The sequence below is a fragment of the Anolis carolinensis genome, chromosome 2, assembly GCF_035594765.1.
Source record: "Anolis carolinensis isolate JA03-04 chromosome 2, rAnoCar3.1.pri, whole genome shotgun sequence".
NCBI lineage: Eukaryota > Metazoa > Chordata > Lepidosauria > Squamata > Dactyloidae > Anolis > Anolis carolinensis.
In genome coordinates this window covers 150,534,870-150,557,009 of record NC_085842.1, presented here as the reverse complement: position 1 = coordinate 150,557,009, position 22,140 = coordinate 150,534,870, and the positions used below count along the sequence as shown (strand labels likewise).

General features: G+C 43.0%; 1 protein-coding gene, 1 long non-coding RNA gene and 1 pseudogene across 2 annotated transcripts in view; 2 read left to right on the top strand and 1 right to left on the bottom strand.

The window, feature by feature from the left end:
* Positions 1–6,928: 6,928 nt before the first annotated feature.
* The window catches only part of fscn2 (fascin actin-bundling protein 2, retinal), a 28,370-nt gene continuing 13,158 nt past the window's right edge, over positions 6,929–22,140 (bottom strand). Inside the window, exons 2-5 of the mRNA XM_003217042.4 lie at positions 16,687–16,843; positions 14,122–14,243; positions 12,306–12,473; positions 6,929–10,256 (exon numbers count right to left, since the gene is read on the bottom strand). Of these exons, the coding sequence (XP_003217090.1) occupies positions 10,051–10,256; positions 12,306–12,473; positions 14,122–14,243; positions 16,687–16,843 (653 nt within the window). The 3' untranslated portion in view covers positions 6,929–10,050. The remainder of the gene's footprint in view (positions 10,257–12,305; positions 12,474–14,121; positions 14,244–16,686; positions 16,844–22,140) is intronic.
* LOC103277786 (uncharacterized) lies at positions 9,471–15,251 on the top strand. Its single transcript, XR_505666.3, has 4 exons — positions 9,471–9,543; positions 12,302–12,493; positions 14,169–14,273; positions 14,900–15,251. It is a non-coding gene; the product is annotated as an uncharacterized LOC103277786 (long non-coding RNA).
* On the top strand, positions 11,317–11,429 carry LOC134297221 (U2 spliceosomal RNA; annotated as a pseudogene).

Sequence of the window (22,140 nt, the reverse complement as noted above, 5' to 3'; positions counted from 1 at the left end):
GGATTACGCACTCCAGCGCGCCCGCTGCCTGCCCACCTCCCTCTCCTGCTCAGCGCGTCTTGAATGGAGGAACTGACAGATCTGGGTCTTTGGGTCTCCTCAGCCGCCCTGCAGGGCTAACCTATTTGGATTCCAGCCAACCGCCACTCAGAAGTGAGTGCGTACAGAGAGCCCAAGCCTGGCTGCCTCTGTGATTGGTGGGAGATGTCTCCACCAGGAGCAAGAAAAGCTTTTTTTCAGATACGTTCCTACTGCCTCCCTCCATCCCATGCTCCTCATAGAAGGTGGATTGTTTCTCTGGAGACAAACCTTTTCCAGAGCAGGAGAGTAATAAAGTTGGGAGGCTCAATGCAGCAGACAGCCATCAGGACCCTTCTTTCAGAAGTTGCAAGGGGCCCCTGTCCACATTGGAAGGAGTAGCTTTCCAAGGCTGTTCTATACGTGGGACTGTTCTGGCCAAAGAAGGAGGGATTCCAGTCCAGAGGCACTGGCCAGCCAACCCAACTTGGAAGTACTGATTTTGGTGGACCAGCCAGCAGCTGCATTCTGGGAATCGTCAAGGTTCACTTTACTACGCAGCCCAACAAAAAAGATTTTTTTTCTTGGTGTCATGGTTTTTAGGCCTATTCCTGGGGTTATTTGGGGTGCTGATTCAGAAAATGTTGTATAGACCAAATCAGTTCTATTATTATTAATAATAATAATAAATAAGGAGACTCAAAGCGGCTTAACAAAAAATATCAGCATACAATTTAAAATATACAAGTATGCAAACGTTAACAAAGGATTAAATATAAATAGCATTATTAAATTCCCAGTTAAAAACCATTAACTGGGAATTTCTTAGATCATTCTTAGATCATCATGGATGAGCAGATTACAACTGGTAAATGGCATATATATATATATCTCAAAAACTAGAGCCAGGAGGGGAAAACTTGTGCTATTTTTGGAATCAGCAAGTTAAATATACCCAGGGACCGGGCTAACATTTGAGGCACCAAAATGTGTGTTGGCCAGTGTCGTTCTTTAAAAGTAACATTCTAAGATATGTTTTCTAACCTATGTAGCCTAATGTCAGTCTTGCTGCTGGGAACAGGATCTCAAGTGTGTGTGCAACCTAGCCACTGTCTCACTTTACGTTCATGAAATTTCTCCTTAAGCTAATGATAAACAAATTGGTCGAACACTGCTGCCTGCTAAGGCAACTGCTGCCAATTTGAGCCTCGAGGGTCAATGTTGCTCCATGGTAAGTCCACAACCAATGCAGCCTTTCAGATCATGAGGGATTTGGCCAGAAAAGCACCTGTTCACCACCACCACCACTTTGCCTTGCCTAGATTTTTACAAGAATGGAAAGAAAGCAGCCCTGTGTAAATCACTGTGCTATGGCTCTGAATGGTTGCACCATCCTGTTTTGTGCAGTAGGGGTCATCATACCACCAAAATGATTCTCATCCATTAAAGTTTGCTTTAAGGATCCCTTGTGGATACCTGAATCTGTGGGTGCACTGCTCATGTCCCTTTATATACAATGGTGTAATAAAATGGTGTCACACAAAAGGACAAAATCAAAACTTTTGGGAATGTAATTTTTGAAGATATTTTTCAAGTTGTGGTTCAATCCATGAATGCAGAATCCATTCATACAGGGAGTCAGCTTTTCTTGCACACACATTTTAAGCTTGCTGTATCCCAAGATGGACATTGAGGTGTAGAATTAATTCAACTTTAACTTTAACTGCCCTGGCTTAATGTTATGAAATCATTATAGTTGCAGTTTGGTGAGGCACCAGCACTCTGGCAAACAAGGCAAAAGACCTTGTAAAACTACAATTCCCAGGATTCCAAAGCAGTTTAAATGGTGTCCAACTGTGTTAATTATACATTGCAGATGCACCAATTGTGTGACCTTCAGATGTAAGATTGCAGTTCCCAGAAATACTAACAAGCATCACCATGGACGAGGAGTTCTGGAAATCATAATTTAAAAACTCCTGAGGAGTTGCATGATTTCTATATTTGTTCTATCTCTTCTTTCCTGCAAGTATCATGAAAGGAACTCTGCTGTCAACATCAGACAAGTGTGAAACCAATGCTTTTGAACTCCAAAAGCTAAATTACTAATGCTTTCCGGGACATATTTTCAATAGATGTTACAGATGCTATGTCATGATTTTTGCAGGGATGTTTCAAGTCGTGGAAAAAGCAACCATATCATTGAACTTTCGTTGTCAACAGTACTTTTGCCCTCTCTGCTTTGTTTTCCTTTTTCAGTCTGGTGGAGTCTCGGCATTGGCCAAGTGGCCTGTAGTAATTTGTCTATGTAACACTGCTCAAATCTGCAACAAGTTGCAGCGTTTCTACTATTTAAACCCAAACTGCTGGGCTGTATATAGTCCACAGTCTGAGCTTGAGGTTGTTTGCACCACAGTTCTAAGTAGGCTCACTTCATTCAAACGAAGACTATTGGCGAATCTACACTGTAGAATTAAAACAGCTTGACACTACTAACACTGCCATGGTTCAGTTGTATGGAATGAGTGGGTGTTTTACAAGAGCTTTAGCTTTCTCTGCTAAAGAGTGGTGGTGCCTCATTAAACTACAACTCCCAGGATTCCAGAGTATTGAAGTTACAGTGGTTTCAAACTGAAATAATTCTGCAGTGTAGGCCTCTGTCCTTAATGTAGCCTTTGCTTTATATAAGCTCCAGTGAGGCATGATAGCAATTGAGAGTTTTGTGTCATAGCTAGAGTTGCCGTCTCCTCCTCCTCCTCCTCCTCCTCCTCGATGTTCTGCTTTGCAGAGTCTTTGAAAGTGTAACAAAGTGTTGTATGCAAATCAATTTGTATTTAGGTATCCATGATGCTTCACAGGCATTGTGCAATTGTGCAAAATTTGTCGCTCTTAACTAATTTGTTGTTGATAATGATGAGGATAAAACAAAGTTACGGCTGGGAGACAGCTGGACCAGATCTGGCCTATCATCAGGGAGGTCAAGGTGAGGAACAAGAAGAGGAAGCATGAGAATCGAGAAAAGAACACAGTATGGTTCCCATATCTGCAGGTAATATTTTTCAAAACACATATTTGCCATTTGGGAGCCCCCGGTGACCCAGCGGATTAAACCGCTGAACTGCTGAACTTGCTGACTGAAAGGTCAGTGGTTTGAATCCAGGGAGCGGGCTGAGCTCCTGCTGTAAGCCCCAGCTTCTGCCAACTTAGCAGTTCGAAAACATGCAAATGCACTGAGTAGATCAATAGGTACCGCTCTGGCGGGAAGGCAACAGCGCTCCATGCAGTCATGCCAGCCACATGACCTTGGAGGTGTCTACAGATAATGTTGGCTCTTTGGCTTAGAAATGGAGATGAGCACCAACCCCCAGAATCGGACATGGCTAGACTTAATGTCAAGGGGAAACCATTACCTTTTATATGCCATTTGCATTCCTGAAACACTGAATAATAGCAAATCCTATATCTTGGCTATAACTGTACCAGAAGCATATCATAGAATTACACTGGAGAATCTAGAGAGCCCACAATACTTTCAGAGAGGATTTTTTTTTTTTTTGGAGAACTGGTAAGTGAAACCATGGAGAAGAAGGTTGTACTCTATATGTGCTATAGGACCTGCCTTGCACCCTCTAAGGTAACTGATAGCCCTCAGTGGGATAGCAATGTATGATAGAAGTTGGGATGGTAGTGCTGATAGTCCAGATTGGGTTTCTGTATGTTGAATTGGAGGGTGGCATCATTTGTCTCTGGCACCAAGGTGGTTTGCTTCACCACCGATCTGGGCCCCATTCCCCCACCCCATTCTGAGTTTGAGACAGAATAATAAGTATCAGGTGTTTTTGATGTCCATTGGATAATGCTCCAGCCCACATACATGGAGCATGAGTTAAAATATTTTGGAGTTTTAACATTGTTTTTAAAAGGTAGGGAAAAGTATAGTTACTCCTGCTGTTGAATCTGTTTAGATCTGAAGCTGTTTTCATGGTTTCTATGAGCCTCTGAAACTGTCCATACTGAGTAGGTACCATGGTAGCTTTATCAGGAAACTGGGGGACTCCTATTGTCCAAGCAGGCATAACCTTTGTCCTGCTTTTCTGGAAGAATGAGATATGGTTTAAATGTGTATATGAAAGCAATGTTGAGTGTGCTGCCCATTCTAATAGTGATGCTACTAGACATGGAAATTGGAAATATGTGATCCAAGAAACTTTGGCTACAGTGCCTGTCAGTCTGCAAGCTGACACAGGCGATGCTGATGGATGGTGGGCATTGCAACCTCTTAAAGGCCATGTAATTCCTCATTTCTGTCAACAAATGACCCACAGTAAGTAAAATAAATGCAAAATCTGGGGTGTTGTGTGGTTTCCGAGCTGTATGGCTGTGTCCTAGCAGCATTTTCTCCTGCATCTGTGGCTGGCATCTTCAGAGGATCTGAAGTGCAAAATCCATTAAATTCCATAGGAACACAGTCAGGATAGTAGCGACCAATGGCGCGGGGAGGGGGGAGGGGAGGCAGCTACTAAAGAGGAGTGCCGTTCTTGAATGCTGCTTCAGTTGCTGGTCCAGGGGTGAGTGTGTTAGGATGGGAGTTACTATACACTGGAGACATCTCTGCCACTGCCAGTGTGTGCCAACTACCTCTTGAGGGAGCTGTTGCTTCTTTTTGCCACTCTGAGAAGATGCAGTGAATGGAGAACTGCTTGCTGTAGCATTGATCTTCCCCTTGGTGGAATCAGCTTCAGGTTTTGGCCAGCAGAGAACATTTAAAGAAGGAGAGAGCTTTTATGTTTGCGATCAAAGATGTTCTCAGCACAGGGGTCTCTTCATGATTGCCAGCAACTCTTCCTTCCCACTCCACATGCAGCAGTTGCAACTCTGGAATCTGAAGGCACCTGGTTTCCGTTCCACCTGGCCGTGTGATAGCCCAGTTATTCCCCCACCCCGCCCTTCCTGCAACTCACAAGCACAAGCTGGCTGATCCCAGGTATTATTTACTTAAGAGTTTGCCACTTGTGTCCCCCAGAAATGCAGACCTTTCTTTTTGACAGGAGTCTATTATTAGATCTGCACACTTCAGCATAAAGTTGTGCTTCCTACTAGGATTCTTCTGTTTGGGGGGGAAAGTGGTTGCTTGGTCAGGGTTCCTGGTCTTGGTGACTAATGCTCTGTCGGTGCTGTCACTAGTTTGTTTCTCCATATATGGCCCTGCCTGAGCTTAGTGCCGTTTCCCTTTCTTTCTGAGAACTCCCCCAGAGTTGCCTTTATATGGGCTTGGGCTGACTGGGCCAGTGGCCACAAGGATTGCCCCCTCTGAGCCCAGGTCTCTGTAATGAAGCTGCCTTAGTCTAGAGGCTGTGCTCAGGCATGTTCATTCACTCTCTGTGTGTGCCTTCAAGTCCCATCAGCTTATGGCGATCTCACGAATAGCTTGGTCTTCTTAGACATGGACTATTCAGAGGTAGTTTTGCCAGTTCCTTTACCAAAATATAGACAGTGCCAGGTATTTCTTATTGAAATACTAACCAGGGCTGACCCAGCTTAGCTTCCAAGATCAGACAGGATCTGGTGTCTTTTATCATAAGACTTGGAAGAGACCATAAGAGCCATCCAGTGCAAGTCCCATTCATATACAGGACAAAAGAGGCAGTAGTTAATTCACTTCTGCTCCTGTATGCTTTCAAGCTGCCTATTGACAACCCATTAATTTCATTGAGTTTTCCCATGCAAGAAATATTCAAATGTGGTTACAATTGTCTCCCTCTGATGATAACCTACAGCCCTGGTGTTCTCTGGTGATCTCCTGTCCAAATGCTAACCAGGTCTTACCTCAATCATTTATCATATTTTGCAAAGCAAGAAAAAGAACTCATTTACCATCTGACTACAGTCAGCCCTCTGTATCCACAGATTCTGCACCCACTACTTGAAAATATTAGGGGGATCCTAAAACTCTTAAAAGCAAACCTTGATTTTGCCATTTATACAAGGGATGCCAATTTACAATGGCATTGTATATAATAAGACTTGAGCACTCAAGGTCGGGAGGCTCTGGAACCAAACCCTAGCGCATTCCAAGGAGCCATTGTATTTTGTACCACTGATTGCTGTAGCAGCTCTCGCTTTGAATACCCAGTAAATACCCAGCAGAAGCCAAGGTTCATCAGTAAGATCAGTTCCACAACAAGACAGGTTTTGTGACAGGACACAATCCTGACCACCCTCTCTGGTAGGCCTTTCCCTTAGGTCAGAAGAGGATGGAGGTCCCAGTGACAACAATGGCAGTGGTGGGTAAACTCCATGGGTCTCCAACCAACTGCTTGGAAGACTTCCCCCACCCTGCTTTAATCTGGCATCACACAACTCTACTATCTGATCACTGCTTCCTCCAGTCCATACCTTGTAAGGAAACCTGAACAATTAGAAAATCTGCCAGACAGAAATTGTAGCTCTGAAATAGAATTTAATCCTCCACCCTATAGTTACAGATTAGATTGCAATTCCCACAGTCTCTTACACTTCATCATGCTTGTTGGGATTAATGGGACCTGTAAGGCAATTTTTTAGGGTCTATGGTTTCTAGGACTGTAGGTTATAAGATTTAGAGGGTGTATGTTGCTGGAATGCACAATGCTCATCCAAATGGCAAATGATTATGTTGATGGAATAAATCCCTGGCAAATAAGCACTGACAGAGAAGCCAAAATATGGCGTGGAAGACACTAAAATGGTGGCCACACTTGACTCTGGTTTGGGTTGACACCAGCCCCACCAAATTTGGTGCAAAGAATTAATTCCCCATGGATATCCAAGCAAGGCAGTGGATTTAAAAACACGTGGTCCTGCCTCAGCAAGCTCTCTATTCATATCTTCGGAGCCTAGGAGAACCTTGGCTCTATCGAGAAGAGGTTGGTAAGAAAATATTCTTATTTATTATTTGATACACAACAAGATTAGTACACAGCAAACAAGATCACCATGCTGGCTGTTGTACTGGATCACACGTCGGACACTTTCCAAGGGTCTAGGACTGTGTGATGTATCGGCAAATAATGCGTGCAGATCCGAGTAGGGTGGCCTTCTGCAGCTGGCAGATGATAATTTTGTCAGCACTGATTGTGTTTAAATGCAAGCCAAGGTCTTTAGGCACTGCACCCAGTGTGCTGATCACCACTGGGACCACCTTTACTGGCTTGTGCCAGAGTCTTTGCAGTTCCATCTTTAAATCCTTGTATTGTGTAAGCTTTTCCAGTTGCTTCTCATCAATCTTGCTGTGCATGGGATTGCAAAATTGACGATCCATACTTCATTTTTAACACGATCGTGAAGTCGGGAGTATTGTGCTCCAAAACTCTGTCAGTCTGAATTTGGAAGTCCCAGAGTAGTTTGGCATTGTCATTTTCTGTAACCTTTTCAGGCTTGTGATCTCACCAGTTCTTTGTCACAGGTCGGTGGTATTTGTGGCACAAGTTCTGATTGATCATTTGAGCAATGGTATTATGCCTCTGCTTGTAGTTTGTCTGCACAATCTTCTTGCAGCAGCTGAGGATCTGAACCATCATTTCATCTGCTTCCTTGCAGAGTCTACACTTGGGATCTGTCCTCGACTTTTCAATTCTGGCTTTGATGGCATTTGTTCTAATGGCTTGTTCTTGGCTGCAAGAACCAGGCCCTTGGTCTCCTCTTTCAAAGTTCCATTTATGAGCCACATCACAATTCCCCATGGACATTCAAGTGAGGCAGATGATTTTATAACAAGTGTTCCTGCCTCAGCAGGCTCTCTGATCATATCTTCGAAGCCTAGGAGAACTTTGACTTTATCGAAGAGAGATCAGTAAGAAATTGTTGTTGTTGTTTGCTGTTGTTGTTAGGCTTAAAGGGCTGATACTGGTGCTCACACTGGAAATCCAAAACTTTGTTAAGGTCCCATAAGAACTAACTGCCTAGGAGAGAAGCTCTACCATCTTGTGCTGGATGATAGCATGGTAAACAAGGTATTCCCCAAAGCTTTTCAAGAACCTGTGCACTGTAAAGCTCTATCTATTTTCTTAATTTATTTATTTTAAAACATTATACACTGTGCCATCATCCAAAAAAATCCACCCCAATTTCAGAGCAGCATATACAAAAGTCAAATATTCAATACAATAAAAGCCTCTATGTGTGATTTACCCAAGCATTCTACTTTATGGTCACTGTGACAACTACAGCAGTAATGTGTAAAGTGCAGATGTGATCCAGTTATATGGATATTTTCACAGACTACCTCAGTATGCAGTTTTGCTTCAATCTCCCTCCCTCCCTCCCCCCTTCTCTCTCTCTCTTCAAGCTCTGTTCTTGGGTGGAAGTGCCAAAGGCCTATGAGACTGTTGTTTTCCTTGTATTTGTGGAACACTAGAATATCAACCATTTATATTTGAAAGCTATGAGTTCTCCCACACCAGAACAGGAGTCTGTGTGTATATCTCTTATTTTTAATGATGATCATAGTCACAGTCATATTAAATATTTAATACATTAAATTAAAAATATGATAAAAGCCTCCCTGCCTATCCCAAGAAAGTTGTCCTGCCTCCAAGGTATTCTATGGGAGGACATGTAGCTTTGGTACTAGATCAGGGCTAGCACCACTTTAATATCAAGAGGAATATTTAGACTGGAGGTGCCTTCTAGAAAGCAAACTGTGCACAATGCGCAGAAATCTAAAAACAAGTTTGCAAATGTTCGCAGTGCTTTGCTTGTTCAGGCCCATCATCCTGGAACCAAGATTTCTCTCTTGCCAGGACTGTGAGAAAAGGAAGATCAGGCACCCCCCAACATTCAAGTAGATGAAAACAGTGCACGTGTGGCCGAGCCATATTAGAGTGTGGTAATGATGGCAAAATATTAATGAGGAAGAATACACACACCAGGAGAAGAAGCTGCAGTAGTTTTGCTTTTGTCAGGAATGACCAGGGAGGACAGGTTTCTGACCCCTCATTTCCTCTCCCTTCTACAGAGTTATGCGAGTACAAATTGCTTTTGTATTATGAATTCTGTTTGCAGCAGTTGAAGCGAGCTGAGGACAAAAAAAGTGGGACAGAGCAGGATTAATTGGGATTGTCTGTGCCAAATTGGGACCATTGGAGGATATTCAATATGGGAAATTATGTCTATAGCAGGGAGGGGGGAGGGAGCACATAGAACAGGAAACTCTATTGAGGCAGCTTCCTTCCTCCACTTTAGGTTATTTGTGGAAGCGATAGAGAATGTGCAGGTGAGGGAATAAGGTGTTTATTACTCTTAAGAGCAGTCAACAAATTTGGGCTGTGTGTGAAGGCCAGCAAGGCCTTTTCCAAATTAAAAACAGCCATCCATTGAGAACTTGGAGATATATCCCACACACACACACCGCCCCTTCCCTGTGGATTCTGTTGGTGCTCCCTGATGTTTGCCACTTCTTCTTTTGCACCTTTAGACAGGCTCTGAAGCAAATCCTGAAGACCAGCACAAGTTGGATTCCCACACTGACAACACCTCCAGGAACCTGTAAGTGTCCTCCTCCCCCACCCCAGCCTCCCTAGCCTGAGATGCAGGGCAGATGACACCTATGTGTCACAGCAAATTATCTGGAGTTTCAACAGCATCAAGGAGGAAACTGGCAGCTTCGTAACACATGACACTTCCAGGAGACGAGGATGGGCAAAGTGGTGGGAGCAGAGAAGCTAGCCGTAGGCATATTGTGTTGGCTCTGACATGGGGTTTCTAATGCTTTAATCCTGACAGTTGTCTCCCTCCCATGAAGTTTTATTTGGAAACAGCTTCTAAAGCTAGAGATAAATGACTAAAGGGAACAGGGCAAAAGGGAATAGCCCAGGTCTCCCCAACCGTATGGGGGTGCTGGGAATATTATAAACCATTATGGAGTCCATGTGGGGAGCACTACATGTCCCCTCTACTCCATCCCTCTGTCCACCGTGATCTGTCTTGGCCCCCCATGAGCGGGGCCCTAGAGCATTTCTAAGGTGCTACGTGGCAGGCGTGGTAGGCAGGGGCTCAGTACTCCCAGAGCGTGGCGCGGTGCAAGGTCTCAGCATCTGCACGGAGGGTTCCAGCTTGGTCTCCTCTGAGGTATTTGCCATTCTTCCCTTTAATGGCCACACGGCTGCACTCGCGGAACTCGAAAAAGAAATCCTCGGACATCTCGCCATCGCTGCACACTGTGCCATTGCTGGCCACATACCAGAACCTGCCGCCAAGGCCTAAAAGCACCCAAGAGGCTGGAGTCAATGTGGTGCATATAAATTAATACAGATGATCCAGGTAGGTTCCCCTCCCCTCCTTGGCTTAGAAGCTAATTTGGCATTTCCCTCATAGTGAGGAATGCACAGAAATAAGTATGTTGAATTGAAGAGAACTTTAGTCTCACTAACAGATGATGGAAATTAGGAGTAGCAGAGACTGGTTTTAAAGCTGTGTGAATTGGTGTCTTTATTTCTGGGAAGGGTGCTATAGGGAATGAGGAATAAAACCATGTGTAGGGCTTCCCTGCCCATTGCTGTTTCCAGATGTGTATGGAGCAAAATAATATGGGCAATGCCCCTCCAATGAATAATTTTGCCGTTCAACAGAATTTTCTTTTAATCCCCAAATATCTAGCATTGCAGAGTAAGACAATGAAAATCATTCTCCTTTCCAACTCTTATTATTGATGTGTTTGCATTCCCTATGTAATAATAAAATTTTATTTATATTCCGCCCTATCTCCCCAGAGTAACTATGCCTACTCTGTTTCTTTGGATGCTGAAACTGTATTTCTAAATGCTCTACTCAGGTTTTAAGTTACTGCAGTGCTAGAAATTTGGAGACAGAAGAAACATTTTATGGGAGGGGCATAGAATTATGATTTGTGAGGCACTGACTTCTTTCCCATCCCCATCCTATAGCTATATCCTCACTTCTTTTATTGTTCACCAATGGTATCATAGAGCAGGACTGATGGATGGAACCATCACAGAGACCAAGCCGCTCTCTATGGCAAAAGGAAGCCAACAAAGAAGATAAAACAAGCTATCCACCTCCTTGAAAATCTCACTGACAAGTACAGTGGCTACATTCCCTGCCCTATCTTCTATTTTAACAGTTCTGTAGTCTCAGCTCAAGATAAGATCAGGGAGCCCCAAAAAGAAGAGCAGGAAGCATCCTTGAAGATGCCTATCAACAGTTAACACCCAGATCACAGACAACACCTAAACTATCTGACTGAAATTAATCTTCTTCACTACTATGGTGAACATGTTGTATGTCTATTAACATTCCAGTATTGCTTCTCAGCCTTTTGGCTAAGATCAAGTGTAGTATCTATTAACATTCCAGTAGTGATTTCCAAATTTGCCTCTACAATATCTGATTAATGTAACATGTGTAGATTTTATGGAAAGCTGTATTTTGGGGGGGGGGGGGGGTCTAATGGGAGGCTTTGCTCCATATTATTTCTACATAAACGGTTACCAAGATCCAATCCACATATGCAAAAAACAACATGGTAGCTTTCTGAGATTAAATTAATCCCAGGCTCCTTAGATGGTTTGAATGATTTTCATCATTTGAAGGATAAAATAATTTAAACCTATGGAAATGAGTTTTCTAGATTTTGAAGTATAGTACAGCATATAAAACATATAAGATTGCTTGACAAGCCTGCAGTCAAAGTTGATCCATCTATGAGGAACAGCAAGTAGTGATGTAGTGGAGGGCTGGAAGTCTTCCTATCAGGAAGTCTGCTGACACTGTGTCTCACCCTGTTCTGGCTCCCCTTATTTCCTCTAAATTTAGCTGTGGGACTAGGACTGGAAATTTTCACTATCGTGTTATGGGTTATCCCTGTTCTAATGCAATGTAGTTTGGGTTGGGCTGGCCATGCATGGACAATTAAAGCTCTTATCTTTATAAAATATTTGCTTCTAGGATAGGAAAACTGCTAGAACGAATTGGTTGTTACAGTTCAACATAGCTGCTTGCATTTCTGGATGGCTCTTGGCCTTAGACTGCACTGCTAATGAAGATCTAAAACATATTGAGTGTGAAAGGGAAGTCGGAAGCAATGTGAGAAGTTTCCATAGAGGTTAGAGATACAGAATAGTGTTTCTGACCTCTATAGAGGGACTCCACAACTGTGTCCATATCTGGAAAATAAATATGTTTCAGCATTTATTTGATATATGGTCCCAAATTACTCCATGATGTTAAGAATGACAGAATAATCCTCACCTCCCACTGCTTCCCCACTTTTTTTTTTTGCTGCCAGTTACCTTTGATCTGATAAGCACCATCATTGAAGATGATATGGAAGACATCATAGACAGAACGGTTGGCATCCAACAAGTTGGAGTTGCGATGGTAGCACACAAAGCCATGGGTCCCACGAAGTACAAGGATGGGCCGGTTAATCAGCTTGAGAACAAATTCCTCATCCTCCCCTGCATTCAAAGAAGTGCTGGTCAGTAAAATCAAGAGTCCAATATTATTGGCTGGGAGTGGGAAGAGATGCAAAATGTGTGGTTGTGAATGCATTTGGATTAGAGTACCAGATTACTCTCCCAGTCTCATAGAAACTTTCAGGACTAACCATTTGCTGTCTTCAAGCTCACATGTTTGTATTTCAGTTAATAGGTGCATGGAATACCAATCTATCTTTAGTTTATTCAATCCAGAGAGAGCCATAAGTTTAAGATATTAACTTTGGCAATCTGCCCATCATTTTTCAGTCTAAAGGCTGCAGCCTATAAATGCTTAAGAGCCTGGCTCCTTGCCATTCTGGGGCAATTTGAACCCCAGGAGTAACTATTATTTTGAAACTGATATTTCTTTGATGGGAAAAGGTGTGCTTGGACTGCAACTCTTATCAGTCTGAGACATCACAGTCATCCTGGAAGATGCTTATAATCATCTGTTCTCCTCACCTTCAGAGCAAATTGGAGGAAATCCCAATAATTGTGTATCTTAGGACTATCTTGTCTTGCATGTCACTGTGCCCTTCTCTGTTTTTTTATTTCAGTCTTGGTTGGCCTATGACTTCACAATCAATTTCTCTAGCAAAAGGGTAACTTCTGCAAACTCTCAATTTCATCTGTTCTCCATAGAGCTTTCCTTCAGTCACCCAATAGATCTTCTAGATCTCCACTTGTCTTTCTCCACTCCCTTTTTAGGTCCCTTGGGCTGGTTGCATTTCACAGCTTTCTCCCCTCTAGGTAGCTATCAAGAGTGTGGCCTTCCACTTATTATGAAGCTGTGCCTTTCACCAACCTTAGTCATACTCAACAATGGTGAGAGATGCTGGAATATGTATTATTTCTTATTTATTTACAGTATTTATATTCCACCCTTCTCACTCCGAAGGGGACTCAGGGCTGATCACAATGCACATATAGATGGCAAACGTTCAATGCCATTAAACATACAACATATGTAGACAGACACAGAGGCAATTTAACATTCCAGCTTCCAGCTTCATGAGGGTATGCTCAATTCCAGCCACAGGGGGAGCTGCCGCTTCACCGTCCACTTGTGACACCGAGTCCTTGATGGAGTACTTCCTCACTCTTCCGCATACTGCTGGAAGGTTATTATGGTGTCGTAAATTAGTTAAATTAGCCTCCCCGCATAAAGCGGTACCTAAACTTCCTACTTGACAGATGCAACTGTTTTTAGGGCTGCACAGGTCAACAGCAAGCTAGACTATTAATGGTCGGGAGCTCACTCTGACCTGGGCTGGCTTCGAACTCATGACCTCAGGCAGTAGTGATTTATTGCAGATGGCTACTAACCAGCTGCGCCACAGCCTGGTCCATAGCCAACCAGAAGGCCACACATTCCCTGTCTCTGGTGTTTATGGCTAGGACTTTTCTTCTCCTTTATCAATAAGAAAGTAGTAGCAAACAAATAAAGTTTAAAAACCTTACTTTGTATTGTGTTTTATAATATGATTTGAATAGTGGTTACCTGATAGGATTTGTTGAACTTCCATTAGTCTCAGCATGGCCAGTGATGGAGATTGTATAGTGTCCAGCAAAATATGGAGGGTCACAAGTTCTGCTTGACAACAGCATGTCTGGTTGTAAGACTTACCGATTGCGTCACTGACTGCTGCCAGTTGTCCATTCTTCTTGGTGCAGATATATTTGCCATTGCCAGCTTTGAGGGCTATGCGGCGGCCACGCCACTCAATGTCAAACATAGTGCTGGCAGATCTAGAGGACCAAGGCAGAGAAGCATTCAAGGTGAGAACCAGAAAAGGAAAAAAGTTGATGCCCTCACCCACAAATACTGCTGTGACTTCTTTCTTAGGTACAGAGGCTGCAATGCTGCACATAGCGACCACAGGAACCAGGTGTATAGTGATCAGTTCAATTTACTTCTTCATAAACTTGAACCAATAGCGCAGAATGGGGGGGGGGGGGCAATATCTATAAAGCTTTGTTTCACTGGGTTGAAATTTATTCAGATTTGTATTAGTCCAGATTACTTCCCATTAAGAACAGAGTATATCCCAGAGTCTCATCTACTGTTCCGGGTACCTACCTCTTATAGCTTGCACTACTCACACTTTTTTGGCCCAGTTCGTTTTAGGAGTCAACCCAGGATTTTATCAAAGTATGTTTTTTTGTATATGTGATCTTATTTGTTTTTATCAATCTGCTTTTATATTTTTGAGTTTGATACTGTCTGTTTCGCCTGGGCATGGCCCCATGTAAGCCGCCCCGAGTCCCTCCGAGGAGATGGGGCGGGGTACAAAAATAAAGTTGTTGTTGTTATTATTATTATTATTATTATTATTATTATTATTATTATTATTATCTAATCAGAAAGCTCAGTCCAACCCCCTTCCTTTTTTTCTGTGTTGCAGATGAAATGTACTGAAGTTCATTTGGATAAAGCAACTTTTCTGTGCCATCTTTACCCTCTCGGTTAAATACATTCCTGCTGCTTTATTCTGAATTTGTTCAAGTTTAACCTCCAGCCTTTGTTTTTGTTTGTTTGTTTGTTTGTTTTTGATTAAAGTGTGCATAAGTATTTCCAGATTGCCTGTTTAAAACAAAAGGCAAGCTTTGCTATACATTAATGGCAAAATAAAGGAACAACGAAATGAATAATAGGAGACCTGTGATAGGATCACCCATGGTTTGAAAGAATGCTAAATTACTCTTAGTTGAAACAGCTTCGCAGAGGGGACAAATTAACTGAGGTTGAGGTCATGATGGTGTGTTGTTGCTGTTTTGTATGTATCTTCAAGTCATTTCCAATTTATGGTGACCCAAAGGTGAACCAAACACAGGGTTGTCCTGATCTGAGAGTGTGTGTTATGCCCAGGTCAGCCAGTGGATTTTCACGGCCAAGCAGGGAGTTGAACCATGGTCTCCAGTGTCACAGTCTAGTACCCCAAACCACTATTGATCTAGCACCTTAAAACTTCAGCTGGTGGGTATAACCCTCACTTGGACCCAGCTGGAATTCCAGGTGGATTATAACACTATCACTGTGCAAATGCTTGGTGTGTGTGTGTGTGTGTGTGTGTGTGTGTGTGTGTGTGTGTGTGTATATATATATATATATATATATATATATATATATATATATATATATGGAAGTAGTTCCCTTAATGTACATTACTTCCAAAGGGCAGATCCCTGGTCTGAAAAGTCAGACTGCTAATCCAGAAACTGCAGCTACCAGAGGATATTCCACAAACAAGGGATACAAAAACAAGAGGTGTATTAAGCAAGCCTTACTTATTTTAATTTGTTTAAATAATTTTCTACTACATGCCTTGGTCCTAGATTCTAGCAAATATATGAAAAAATATACATCTGGTAAAGCTATGCAAATTATATTCTCTCTTTCCTTGAAGACAGGCACAAAGAAGTGTTTTTTCCCATGGTACACAAACTAGGAAATTGGCTATTAGAAGATGGAGAGATAGCCACTGATCTAGATGGTTTTAAAAAGGATTAGGACTGTTCTTAGCAGAGAGGATTGTGGATGGCTGCTCCCTCTGCTGGTTCTCTGTTACCTCCTGTATCAGAAGAACAATCTATTTCTGTACCAGCAGCAGGAAACAATAATGCCGTTGCCTTCATGTCTCTTTACTCGGTCATTCTGGACTAGTATGCTTGACTGCATAGACTGCATAGGTGGGCAATGAGCAAAGCTCTAGGTGGCCCCAAGGGATATTTTGTGACCCTAAGTTGTATTTTTTTTTACAATTTTTTTGAAAATGTTATCAAACATTCTTTTGCCCCAAATGCCTTCTAGGATGCATGGGGGAGAGTTTACCATATTTGCCAAAATATCTGGGCGTCTCCTAAGCAACGTCCTTGCAGATGGCCAATTCTCTCATACCAGAAACAGCTTGCAGTTTCTCAAGTAGCTCCTGACACATCAAAATTATTCTGACTTATATTGACCATAAGGTAAATCTATCCAAGGTTTTTCTGTGTGACATTTGTTCAGAAGACGGGTTACTTTTGCCTTTGCAAAGGCTGAGAGAGTTATCTAGTGATTTGCATAATCAAGCAAGGATTCAAACCCTGGTCTCCAAAACTATAACTCAATATCCAGCCCTCTGCATCATACTGTTTCCTTGAATACTTTTGGGCCCTGCCAAAGAAACAAGGTGGGCATTGCCCAACTTACACTTCAGTAGCTATAGCTTGAATCCCCCCGTGTGACACCAAAGTCCAATAGTTGCCTGTGTTGGAATGGAAGATACACTTCTTGGTTTCTTTGTCAATCTGCATCTGGAAGGTTTCATGGTGTGTCTCTTCATCCTGATTGGCTGAGACGTTGACACCTAGAAGGAAGGACATCCTTTCATATCATTTAGATTTGCTACTACATCCTTCCTTCATCCTTGTTAAGGCCTCTGAAAGTCACTGTCAGGACCTACAAAAAAGGGTTCAGGTAGAAAGAGTGCTTTTTAGACCAGACACATGAGAACAGCTACACAGAGGTGATGATTAAAGAATAGTTGCATAATTTTTACTGATACAAAAACCTCTTAAAACTGTAAATAAAAGATTAATATTGACTAATGAGGCCCAGGAGGAAATGCTCTTACTGTATTGTTCTTTACATTCTCATCCTAAGGGTGAGCAATTGTATCCCTGCTTTAAGAAGTAAGCTAAATTAATCATAGATTCAGGGCCATTGAGCTGAATCCAAACCACAGTGTGAAGCAAAGGGTTAAATCCTTCTTCCCTGACAAGAACCCCACATTTTAAGTAAAACCATGTGAATGGTGTCATGTTTCATTTGACTCTCACAAACTCCAAAACCTGTCCATCTGACTCTCCATCCCCCCTGCCTCATAATGCTTCTGTCCATCACGTCACATGTTTACTAGGACTAAAGCTATTACACACAGATCCGCTGGCTTTATCTCATTCACCCTCCCAGAGATCCAGTGATGTGAGTCACTCTCATCCCCATGTGATGGGTGGGATAAGATGTAGTGCTTCCCTCCAAGCCATTTGAGAGTCTAGAATAGTAGTCTTGAATCGAGGACAAACATCCTATGCAATGCTATTCTAAGTAAAAAATATGTTAGTCCATTGCAGCAATGCAACCAAAAGTCTTTGGGCACATTTACCGCAGATGAACTCCATTCCAAAAGTATTAAAAGAACTGGCAGAAGTCATTTCAGAACCACTAGCAATCATCTTTGAGAATTCCTGGAGAACAGGACAAGAAGAAAAACAAGGCAAGAATAGCAGACTGGAAGAATTATTTATTTATTTCCAACAGTTCTATCCTGCCCGTCTCATCTGAAGGGACTCAGGGCGGCTTACACAATTGGCAACAATTTTATGCCGACACATAGTTAAAATCATAACAATATATAAAATCCATTAAGAACAATTAAATACAATATAAAAATATAAGACATATGATTAAATCTGTTCATCCAAGATCCTCATGCTTTAGCCATAAATCAGTCCAGAAGGCCAATGTTGTCCTCATCTTGAAGAAGGGAAAAAGAGGACCCAAACAATTACCACCCAGTCAGCCTGACATCAATACCAAGAAAGATTCTGGAAGAGATCATTAAACAGGCAATCTGTGTGCACTTAGAAGGAATGCCATACTTATATAAAGCCAACAAGGGATTCTCAAAAACAAATAATGCCAGATGAACCTTATTTCTCTTTTTTTCCATAGAATTACAAGTTTGGTAGATGAAGGGGATGCTATGGATGTAGCATATCTCAATTTCATTTAGTCCTTTGACAAGGTTCCCCATGACATTCTCACTAAGAAGTTAATAAACTGTGGGCTAGATAATGCTACGGTTACATGGACGGGTTAATCACCCAAACCAATGGCTCCTCCTCATCCTAGAGACCAGTGGGATGTCCAGTGGTATTTAGCATCTTTATCAATGACTTGGATGATGGAGTAAAAGGCAGGCTTTTGAAATTTGCAGATGACACCAAATGGGGCGAGATTAATACTCCAGAAGACAGGATCAAAATCCAAAATCACCTTAACAAGTTAGAGAGCAGGGTCAAAACTAACAAAATTAATTTCACCAGGGAGAAATGTACAGTACTATGTTTGAAAAACAAAAATGAAATGCACAGATATAGGATGGATAACACCTGGCTTGAAAACAGTCCATGTGAAAGGGATCTAGGAGTCTTTGACTCAAGCTGAACATGAATCAACAGTGTGATGTGGCTGCTAAAAAGGCCAGTGCCATTCTAGGTTGCATCCGAGTACAGAGTCTAGAGGACTTTGGTCAGACCTCAACTAGAATACTATGTCTAGTTCTGGACACTACAATTCAAGAAGAATGTTGACAAGCTGGAACAAGCAGAGAAATGTGACCAAAACAACCAAAGGTCTGGAAACCAAGCCCTATGAAAAGCGGCTGAGGGAGCTGGGTATGTTTAGCTTGGGGAAAAGAAGGCTGAGAGAGAGCATGATAGACATGTTTAAACATCTGAGTGAATGTTGTATTGAGGAGGAGGTAAACATATTTTCTGCTGCTCTGTTATGGAGCTAGATTCAAATTCAGGAAAAAAATTCCACCTAAACGTTAGGAAAAACTTTCTGACAGTAAAAGCTGTTCAACAGTGGAATATGCTGCTGCCTCAGAATGTAGTGGAAGCTCCTTCCTTGGAGGTTTTTAAGCAGAGACTGGATGGCTATCTGATGGGAGTGCTTTGATATTGTGTTCCTGCATGGCAGAAGGGGGTTGGACCTTCTGGTCTTTTCCAATTCTAAGATTCTACAATTCTATGACTGATAGATTTATTACAGCACAAGTTTTCATAGCATACAAGTCACTTCTTAAATGTATGGCGTATAATATTAAGATCATATACCATGTACGAGTATTTGAGGACTAATAGCTCTGCTCATATTATAACAAATCTGTTCAAACAAAAGCAAACTGCTGCTTGTATGCACTCCCTCATTAACAGTGTTTGCCATCTTTGCCATGCTGTAATGTGGCTTGGCCATATTTGTCCCAGGTTTGGGTGGTATGTCTTTGGATACAATGAAATGGTGTATGTTATTAAGGGTGGAATGGAATGAATACATTGGAAAAGGGATACTTAGCTCCTGAATAGAAGGACTCTATATTCTGATATTTTGTTGCAGGCTCCAATTGTTCCATCTTTTAAGCAACACTTAAGTTCTTCATTATCTAGTTCTTTTTTTACTTAAGGTGTCCAGATAACTAGCCAAGAAGGTATAACTTTCCCCCATCTGTATATTGCATTCACAAGTTTAGATGAAAAGAAACCATTTGGATCAAATTTCCACAAGTTTCATATATCTAGCCCTACTGCCATAGAAAGAAGCCAGGAGTGGGCCATTTCCAGGGTTGCAGAAATATATGAACAAACCCAAAGAGCTCTTTTGTTCATCTAATTGAAGATGTAGAAGTAGGAACTTTACAATTAATTACATTGCTCTCATCCCAATACACTGACTGACCATCCCCATCAATTACCCATTCTGACATCTGGTCCACAGAGTATACCCATACCCACTTGGGTTTTATGAACTTTGGGCTTCCACCACTGGCCACTCAAGCCACCAAAGACTGACTGGACGCTATTCATTACATTTTATTTTCCTCTGTCCCATTCCCACGTCCACTCTCTGGCTGAAACTACTTGTGCTATAGGGCATCCATAACTGGATCTTCCAGTGTTTTCATGCTTAATTAAAGAGGCTTCATGTGACTCCAATTTTTATCAGTGCAACAGTCATGGGATCTATATGTTTAACATTTCACCACTTGCCAGTTTGCATCTAATTGCCTCCCAAATCTGCTGTTAGCTCTATGGGGCATATTTTATACTGTATTTAACTATTTGTAATAGATTTTATATGCTGTTTGTTTTAATGATGTGTCGGCATTGAATTGTTGCCAATTGTACGCCGCCCTGAGTCCCTTCGGGTGAGAAGGGCGGGATAGAAATATTGGAAATAAATAAATACTGTTGCACAACAAACAGAGCATTAAATAACCTCCCCCTGTATGATCTTCGAGGTTTGAGTGTGTCTTCCTGAAGGTGGGAGCCCGAGACAGCTTGGGGATTCTGCTGGTGTACCGTCCACCCCGCGACCCAGCAGTCTCTCTGTCCGAGCTAGCAGAAGTGGTCTCCAATTCGGCCCTGGTCTCCCAACAACTCATAGTTTTGGGGGACTTTAATATTCATGCCGAGACCTCTTTGACAGGTGCAGCTCAGGATTTCATGGTTGCCATGACGACCATGGGGCTGACTCAAGTTATATCTGGGCCCACACATCAGGCGGGACACACGCTGGACCTCGTCTTCATTGTGGACGGTGGGACAGTCAGAGTGGAAGAGCAAAATATTCTTCCATTGTCATGGTCTGACCATCATCTGATCTGTTTGAGTTTCGCCGTGTCTTCTAACCTCCGCAGGGGTGGTGGACCCATTAAGATGGTCCGCCCCAGGAGGCTGATGGATCCGGATGGACTCCTGAGGTCTCTTGGGGACCTTCCTGTTCTGGAGACTGGCGATCCTGTCGATGTCCTGGCTGATCGCTATAATAGTGAGCTGACAAGGGCACTTGACACGATCGCTCCCGAACGTCCTCTTTCGCTGCGTAGAGTCATGTCGACTCCTTGGTTCACTGAGGAGCTGGCTGTGATGAAGCGTGCGAGGAGGGGACTAGAGTGCATCTGGAGGAAATCTCGGGATGTGTCTGACCAAGCACGGGCTAAAGCCGCTATTAAGGCTTACTCCGTGGCTCTGCGAGCAGCCAGGAAAGCTTTCACGACTGCCCGCATAGCGTCTGCGGCCAACAGGCCATCGGAGTTGTTCCGAGTTGTTGGGGAGCTCCTGCGGCCTCCTGAGACCCAGGGGCTTCCTGATGACTTGGCAACTAGGTGCAGCGATTTTGCGCACCACTTTGCAGGCAAAGTTGCTCAGATACGCCATGAGTTGGACTCCAGCTTAATTGTAGTTCCAGCGGAGGTAACCGAGGCACCTGTCTGTCCGATTTTGTGGGATTCTTTCCGGCTTGTTCTTCCGGATGACGTGGAGGGGATTCTTGGGTCTGTGAGGGCGACCACTTGTGCTCTGGATCCTTGTCCCTCTTGGCTGGTTAAGCAGGCCAAAGAGGGGTTGTTGGATTGGTTTGTGGCTATAATAAATGCCTCCCTGGGTCAGGGGTCATTTCCATCTTGTTTTAAGCAAGCGGTGGTAAAACCGTTACTAAAAAAGACCTCGCTAGACCCATCTGTATGTAACAACTACAGACCAATTTCCAACCTCCCGTTTTTGGGCAAGGTTCTGGAGCGGGTGGTGGCCACGCAGCTCCAGGAGTTCCTCGATGACACTGATTTTCTGGACCGCTCGCAGTCTGGCTTCAGGCCTGGGCACAGCACTGAGACGGCTTTGGTCGCCTTGGTGGATGACCTCCGCAGGGAACTGGACAGGGGGAGTGTGACCCTGCTGGTTCTCCTGGACATCTCTGCGGCTTTCGATACCATCGACCATGGTATCCTTCTGGGGAGGCTCTCCGGGATGGGACTCGGTGGCACTGTTTTGCAGTGGCTCCAGTCCTTCCTGGAGGGCCGTTCCCAGATGGTGAAGCTGG